This window comes from Amblyomma mixtum, chromosome 1 (genome assembly GCF_055824585.1).
Source record: "Amblyomma mixtum isolate Tamu chromosome 1, ASM5582458v1, whole genome shotgun sequence".
NCBI lineage: Eukaryota > Metazoa > Arthropoda > Arachnida > Ixodida > Ixodidae > Amblyomma > Amblyomma mixtum.
In genome coordinates this window covers 53454386-53462557 of record NC_143012.1, presented here as the reverse complement: position 1 = coordinate 53462557, position 8172 = coordinate 53454386, and the positions used below count along the sequence as shown (strand labels likewise).

The window sequence follows — 8172 nt, the reverse complement described above, 5'->3', positions numbered from 1 at the left end:
CCTCGCGGGCCTGCTGGACGGCCCAGAGTTTGCCCCCGGGGCTGGGGCTGCGCAAGGCAGCGGAGCGGAGGTCTCCGGAATAATTTCGACCACCTGGGGATCTCTGACGTGCACTGACATCGCACAGCACACGGGCCCCTCTTGCGTTTCACCTCCATCGAAACGCGTCCGCCGCGGTCGGGTTGGAACCCGGGAATTCAGCCACCGCGGCGGGTAGAGTGTTAGGTTGCTCTTCCCATTTCTTCTGCAGGGCTTCCCCTTTTGCCTTTTTCCTTTCGATGTTATATGCGGAATGCACATTCCGCGGAATATTCACAGCGCGTGTCAGAAATAATCAGGGCTTGGTAAAAAAGATCGCATCATTGTAGATTGTGCTTGTAGTGATTCATGATTTATTGGTGTGTGATAGGCGATAACGAGGTAATGAAATCATTGTAGTTAAATCTTAAAATGCATAATAATTAAAGAAATAAAAATTAAAAAAATTGGAAAAAGAGGTGTGCAAAACTGTCAAAATGCTCAAAATAAAAAGACAAGCTTGATGATGTAAATTAAAGTTTACAGAGTGTAATTTCTTATTTAATTAATTTAAACAATTTAACATCGTCTTTGAGAATTAGTCAATGATGGAGCAAGTCGAGCACATATCCATCTATTTCTCCGACCACAAAGCTTCCTTATTAAGACTCTTAGCAGAGTGTTCATTGAAGAAGGAATATGTGTGAAAAAATTGTCGACTATTACGTTACTTCCTAATGCGAAATTTGAGCGCAGCACATCAGCTGTTCCAGCTTTTCGTTAGATTGAGGCAAAGAATTCGAGGAAGACATGTTGGTACAATTGCAGACAACGTTATATTTCACACATATTCCTTCCTCAAGAAACACCCCGTTAACAGTTCCTGATTGTCATGAAAGAAGCTTTTTGCTCGGAGAAATAAATCTATCTTGACTAGCTGCTCCAATGCCTGGTTGTTAAAGAGGTCTATGCAAGTATTTCGCGAGGTTGTCACAGCCATGGGAGGCGTTACGAGCGAGATGAACGGGTTGTTCTCCGACATGAGGGGTAAGGAATTCCTGTTTGTTTGTCTTTGCATGCACATTAAAGTAACGACAAGCCCTGCCACCCTGGCAGGTGCCAGTTAATGGTTGATCGCTAGAGTTCGCTCACCGTTGTCAGCACTAACGCGTAAGGCTAGCCCACATCTCTTTCTCATCACCCCACGTACCTATAAGCGCGATTCAGGTGTCCACTGGCCCAGGGAACCAGTTATGCGCGCTTCCTTTCCTATGCTTTACTTTACTATGCTTTGCCATACACATTAAATAAATTTAAAGTTACACAACGAGATATTACCAGCTATTCTTTTTCTTTTAAAAGGTTAAAAGAACTTTTTTTTCTAATGCACCTGTATATCTATTCCATGAGTACCATCATAAAGTGAACATATAATAATATCTTGTATTGTTGTATTTGCATAATTTTGGTTGTACTGCACTGCTTCTGGCTGATTTTGTTATCTGTTATCTTTGTAGTGTAATCTATGTTTTCTGTCCTGCACTGCCGAGTATAGAAGGGTAATGGGAGCTTTCTCAAGCTGCTCTTGAGCGGCTTTTACTCCCATACACCTCAAACATGTATGTAAACATGCTTGTTTGAAATAAACTCATACTCATACTCATACTCATAAAATGATCGGAGTGTAAATATTCTCGACGCCAACGCCAATGACCACAATGAACGCCAACGGCCTATGGCTTCAGGGCCGCGTTTCTGGCCCAACGTTGTCAATGCCTGCAGCCCACACATCTCCTTCATTACCCCACGTACCTATAAGCGCGATTCAGATGTCCACTCTCCTAGGGAGCCAGTTATGCTCATGTAATTTCGTTAAAATGGTCGGAGTGTAAAGCGTTGTCAACGCCAACACAACGAACACAACGAACGCCGAAGGCCTATCGCTTCAGCGGCGCGTTTCTGGCACAACGTTGTCAATGCCAAGGCACGCAGCGCACATTTATCACTACCGTCCGGTAGCTTAAAGCACGATTGAGGCGTCCACTGTTCCCAGAGGGAAGTTATGCACCTTCCCTCTGGTTCACATGCCCACCGAGATGTGTGAGAAAGTACGCCCTCTTCTTTCCGCAGAACCCAATTTACCCATTTTGCCCTCTACTTTCCAAGCTACCGCTCCATTGGTTTCACGGCTTAAAGCGCGGCTAAGGTGTTCACTGCTGGTTACTACGGACAACTGCGACGGAGACAGCGACGCCGCGAAACGCAGCGCCAAAGAGTGGCGCTGTAAAATAAGTTGTCTGTAATTGTATATACATGTCTTGCTGATGAAACAGCTGATGAGCTGCGCTCAAATTTCGCATTAGGCAGTAAGGTAACCGTCGGCAGTTTTTTTACATTTCCATTCTACCACATTACTGGGACACGCAGAAAAGCATACTAGTATGAAGGGATGTTTATTAGACCTGCATAATTTGGTTGTTCACACCGGGAAGGATGGAATACAATGCAATACATCAAAAATTGAGGAGGGCACTTAAGCGCGGTGTTGATCCTTGTGTCACTCATGAGTTGTTAAGATGTTGAACTTCGCCTCCGAGTGTGGAACGCAAGAGCGTCTTGCAAACGCTGCCAGGGTGTCCACAGAACGCCATCGCCTGTTCGACTCTACGCGTTGCTCGTCGGTTAATTGGTTTTTGAGGAAAGAAATCTCGCATATATCGATGGACACCTGAACCTTGCAGTAACGGGAAAGGAGGAAGATGGGAGTGAACGAATACACCATATTCACTAGACCCGCCTTTGTTCATTCCAAACCATCGAGCTGGCATGGCGGAGTGGCTAGCATGCTCGTCTCGCACTCCGTAGTAGGCAGAAACACGCTGCGGTTGCTGGGCATGAGGGAGAGAGAGAGAAAAAAAAAACATTATTGTACAAGGAATTCGGGGCACGCCCCAGGGTCTCCGCACGACCCCACTGCACTCAAGTGTTTATGTTCCTATGGTCCTTAACACTGGCAGCCCGGCCGGTGGCGATGGTTTGCACGGCTGGGTCCTCCGAGCGCAGCAGGGTCTCCCAGTCCTCCCAGGTCTTGAGGATCCCTAGGTCATGAGGGACGCTTTGAAAGAAATCAATAACACAGCGAGCGTTCCAAGTGAAATCAGGAGGATCATTGAGATCAGTCCGATTGCAATAAACATGCATCCATATATACATAAGGCGAGAAGAAAGGCAAGATCCGAATTCTACGAACGAAGCTTCTCCGGGGCAAAAGACGTATTATACGTTGACGCAACCACATACAGACACCGATACGGCTCGGTAGCCAGCGTGGTGGATCACCAGCTCAGGGAAATCAACTGCGCTTCGATAAAAACTAACATCCTCGAGGCTGAGGAAGCAGCAATTGCACTCGCCATCACCCAGCAGAGTGACGAGCCCCATGCACACATCACTACAGACTCGCAAGAGGCGTGCAGAAGATAGAGCAGGGGACGCATATCCACTGCAGTAATTCACATACTCAAGGTGAGGACAATCACCTTTACGAGAGAGAAAAAAAACTTTACACACGAATTCGGGGCACGTCCCAGGGTCCCCGCACAACGCCACTGCACTCAATTGTTTATGTTCATAAGGTCCATAACACTGGCAGCCCGGCCGGTGGCGATCGTCTGCACGGCCGGGTCCTCCCAGCGCAGCAGAGTCTTCCAGTCCTCCTAGGTCTTGAGGTTCCCTAGATCCCGCGGGGGAGCGTCCTACGGCAGAGGGAAATGATGTGGAGGGAAGAGGCAAAGGGCTGTGGGCATAGAGCGCATGCCGGAGTGGGGAAGGAGGGATGATAGTGGGCTAGGTTAAGGGGTAAGGGGAGAGTGTGTGTCTGTAGTCTGTGCCAGAGTGTTGCGTGTTTGTTAACTAGGGAGGGGTGGGGCGGGGGGTAGAGCTGGCGTGAGGCTCTGTATGCCTGGGTCAGCTCACGGAATGAGTGCATGCGGTCCTTCGTGAATCCTCAATCAGAGGCCAACTGAGCCCGGTTTAAAAGAACCTCGTGCTAAAAGGTTGGCGGACTCGTTTCCGGGATTCCCGGAGTGCGCAGGCACCCATATCAGCTCCACATGGTGGGGCGGGGGTGCATCGGGCGAGTCCAGTATGTCAAAAGCAGGAACATGAACTCGGCGTCGAGCAAAATTTAGAATCGCAGTTTTAGAGTCACTTAAAATGTACCTGGCTTCCGTGCGAGTGATAGGAAGTGCAATGGCGGCTTCCTCTGCAGCCTCTGGGGACGTGTCTGGAGGAAGAAGTAGTGTGAGAAGGGCGGATAAAGAGGAGTCCACCACAGCTGCTGTCGCTTCATCACCCGTGCAGGCAGCGTCCACCGATACGGCGTCCGCTCGGAGCAGTACGCTCGATGGACTGCCTTGGCTCGGGCTCTGCGGCGCTGCTCATGGTGGGACGGGTGCATATTTCTCGGGAGCGGCCTGATGAGAAGCTCCCGGGGAAAGGGTTGTGGGATGGCGCGGAGGGTTGGGTCGTTGGCCGGTATTCTGATTCCGAGGGAGTCCAGGATATACGGACCTGTGGAAGTTTGTGTGAGCCTGATGTACTGAACCTGTCGGTGGGCCTCCACCAGTTCCCCGATCGTGTTGTGGAGGGCCAGAGCTAGTAATCTGTCTCTGGGTGTGTTAAGGGGAAGATGAAGTGCTACCTTGAATGCCATGCGGATCAAAGCATCCAAAGCGTTTATGTCATGTTTGGATAGTTGTAAGTATGGGATAATGTACAGCACGCGGCTGAGGACAAAGGCATGAATCAGGCGACATAGATCGCGCTACTTCATGCCTCTATGATGTGGCGAAACCCTGCGGATGAGGTGCGATATCGCGCCTACAACCTGGTTGAGTTTCTTGAGGGTAGTGGGGTTTTTGCCATCGTTCTAGATGTGCAGGCCCAATACACGGAGGGTGCCAACCTCAGGTACCCGGTCACCATTCAGTTCAATGGCAATGGGGGAGCGGGGACAGCGGTGGTTCTTAGACCGGATGAGACCGAGGGCCGAAGTGTATCTCAGCCGTGCGGTTAGTGAGGAATGCTTGAATGTAGGCATACGTGCGCGCACCCACATTCAATGGGGATAGAGCAGTCTTGATCGCCTGATGTTCAAAACGAACAAAAGCTTTGGAGAAATCCAAAGCTAAGACTGCCTTGGTGTGTCCTGGAAGAAGCGGTTCGAAAATATCGTGTGTGAGTTGCAGCATGGCGTCCAGTGCGGATAGATGGGGGCGAAATCCTAACATGCTATGCGGGTAAAGATTGTTGTCCGCTATGTGACTTGTGAGTCTCGCTTACACAACATGCTCGAGGAGCTTGCCGAGGCATGAGGTTAGCGAAATCGGGCGAAGGTGTTGAAGTGTAAGTGGTTTGTTGGGTTCAGGTATGAATATTGCCTTCGCGTGGCGCTAGGATTGCGGCAGGTTACCCACCCTCCAGCGCTGGTTGAAGTATTTCGTAATTTGGGTAATCGATTGGTCATCCAGATTACGGAGCATGGAGTTTGTGACTTGTTCTGCACCAGGTACGGAGTTGGCGCGGAGAATCAGGAGGGCCGCTCTGACTTCCGTCTCCGTGATGTCGATGTTGAGTGTTGGATTTGCTTGTCCTGTGTAGTGGGGTAGAGGTATGGGGCCGCCTGGAGATGTGTACATGGTTTGAAGTGTATCTAGAAGGGTGTCGGGATCGTCAATGTGTTCATGTGTGAGGCGTGTCACGTGGTGCTGTGTTGCTGATTTGGTGCGTTTGGGGTCAATAAGATGTCGGCGGAGTTGCCATGCGCCTTTTCTGGACAGGTTTCCGGCGATGCCGTCACATATCTATCCCCAGTTGGATCGGCAGAGCTACTCAGAGTGCTGTTGGATTTGTGTCTACAGCGCGGCGGTTGCTGAGCATGAGGGACACTTTGAAAGAAATCGATAGCACAGCGAGCGTTCCAAATTGAAAACCGGAGGATCATTGAGATCAGTCCGATTCCAAAAAAAAACATGCATCCAGATATAGATAAGGCGAGAAGAAAGGCAAGATCCGAATTCTACGAACGAAGCTTCGCCGGGGCAAAAGACGTATTATACTTTGACGCAACCACATACAGACACCGATACGGCTCGGTAGCCAGCGTGGTGGATCACCAGCTCAGGGAAATCAACTGCGCTTCGATAAAAACCAACAACATCCTAGAGGCTGAGGAAGCAGCAGTTGCACTCGACATCACCCAGCAGAGTGACGAGCCCCATGCACACATCACTACAGACTCGCAAGAGGCGTGCAGAAGATACAGCAGTGGACGCGTATCCACTGCAGCCATTTACATACTTAAGACGAGGAAAATCACCTTTACGAGATGCTTCATCACGTGGACACCAGGCCAAGAGGCTGTCGTAGGGAACCAATGTGCGGATCCCAACGCTCGAGCATATGCCAACCGGGAGGCGCACACGGAAGGGGAACTGGACGCAGACACTAGACGGTATGTAGCCCTCTTAGAACAACAACGAGCCCTCCGGAGGACCTACCCACCTCCCCACAAAGACCTTAGTAGAGAGCAGTCGGTTGCCTGCAGACAACTGCAGACTAATACATACCGAAATTTGACTTTACTCAGCAAAATCTATCCTTCCACATATGCCAACAAATGCCCGCTATGCGGTGAACACCCAACACTTTACCGCGTTACATGGGCCTGTCAGAAAATGCAGGCAGCGCCGATAAACAACACACCAACACCGGAGCAGTGGGAGGCTGCGCTGTCCAGCTCGAAGCCTGAAGAGCTGCTCAAGCTGATCGACAGGGCTCGCAAGACTGCAAAGGCCGCTGGGGCCCTGGACTGAGGGCTGCATCTACGCTGCGAGAAAGAACCCTTGTACAATAAAGTTTTCGTTCATTCATTCATTCCGTAGACCAGATTTCGGTTCCCGAACTCGACCAATTTCCTACTCGGTTTTATTTACTTATCTGGCCTGACTAGAAAGGTTAATTAGGCTAATTGGGTAATTAAGGAATTAACTAAAGTCAGCTGCACTTACTTGGAGCATAACTATTTGATCCTTTTCATTGGTTGCATGGTTACATATCCAAAGTACAATTCGCCCCGTTTGAAATTCGCGCACTGTGACGTCATGACTGTTTCGACCAATTGAAAAGCGTGACATTTCTGTCGACAACAACTGCTTACAACGGTGAGGCATTCAAGGCTTCCGCCTTAAAAGCGTAACATTTCTTTCGACAACTCCGGCTGACAACAATGAGGCAGTAAAGGCTTCGGCCTTAACAAGCACTTTGCATTTTGCTGTTTAGAAAAAATTTTATTTACATATGTACACATGCCAAGGTTACCAGGTACAGTGACATTTACAAGAACACAGGACAATAAGCATGTAAGGCGAGCGAATTAAACAGGTACCATAAACATCTCTAAGTAACTAATAGGAATTGCTCGTGGGCGATGTAAAACAGGATAGAATACCTATTGACAGAAGGGTGAAAAGGCAATAATTTGTTGAGAACAAACAGCGCTTACAGACAAAGGACCAGAACAAGAAGGACACACAACTGCGCTCAAGATGTTCCCCAACCAACTCGCCCAGCAACACACCTTGCTAAAGTTCAATAATTTGACATTGAAGTATTTAAAAGGAGACCTTAGCGCCAGTTTGGCTTAAAAACCAGGACAAGACGACTGTTATTCACAGAAATTGCCGGAGAAACTCTTCCTCACCCAAGAAAAAGAGTTCCTCGGACAAAAAAACTGATGAGCTCCCGTCGGAGACGGCCGAGAATCGGCCACACAGCGCGGCGTCGAAAGCCACCAGCGACCGCGGCGCATCGAGTGCGCCATAAACTAAAAAGAACCGCCACAATTAACAGGCGAGCAAAACGGCCGCTGGGCAAGCGGCCGCGGGAGACGAAGCACGAAATGCCCTGCACTCGGAATCCCGCATTGACCGCGCGCCAAAAGACACGCGCTACCACGCAGGTGACTGTAGCGTGGCGATTAGATTCCGGGAGCGGGCAATTCGGACATGTACTGGAGCGTAACACACCCCATCGCTCTAACCGATCACAAGTAGGGAGCACTGCCCAGCCAAGTTTCCAGACAAAGTCGCGTAG

At 49.5% G+C, this 8172-nt stretch overlaps 1 protein-coding gene across 1 annotated transcript; it reads left to right on the top strand.

Moving 5' to 3' along the window:
• The first annotated feature begins 6050 nt into the window (after positions 1–6050).
• Positions 6051–6893, top strand: LOC149366324 (uncharacterized). The gene has a single exon (XM_089556930.1). The coding sequence runs from the start codon at positions 6051–6053 to the stop codon at positions 6891–6893; it is 843 nt and encodes a 280-aa protein (XP_089413056.1).
• The last annotated feature ends 1279 nt before the right edge of the window (positions 6894–8172 follow it).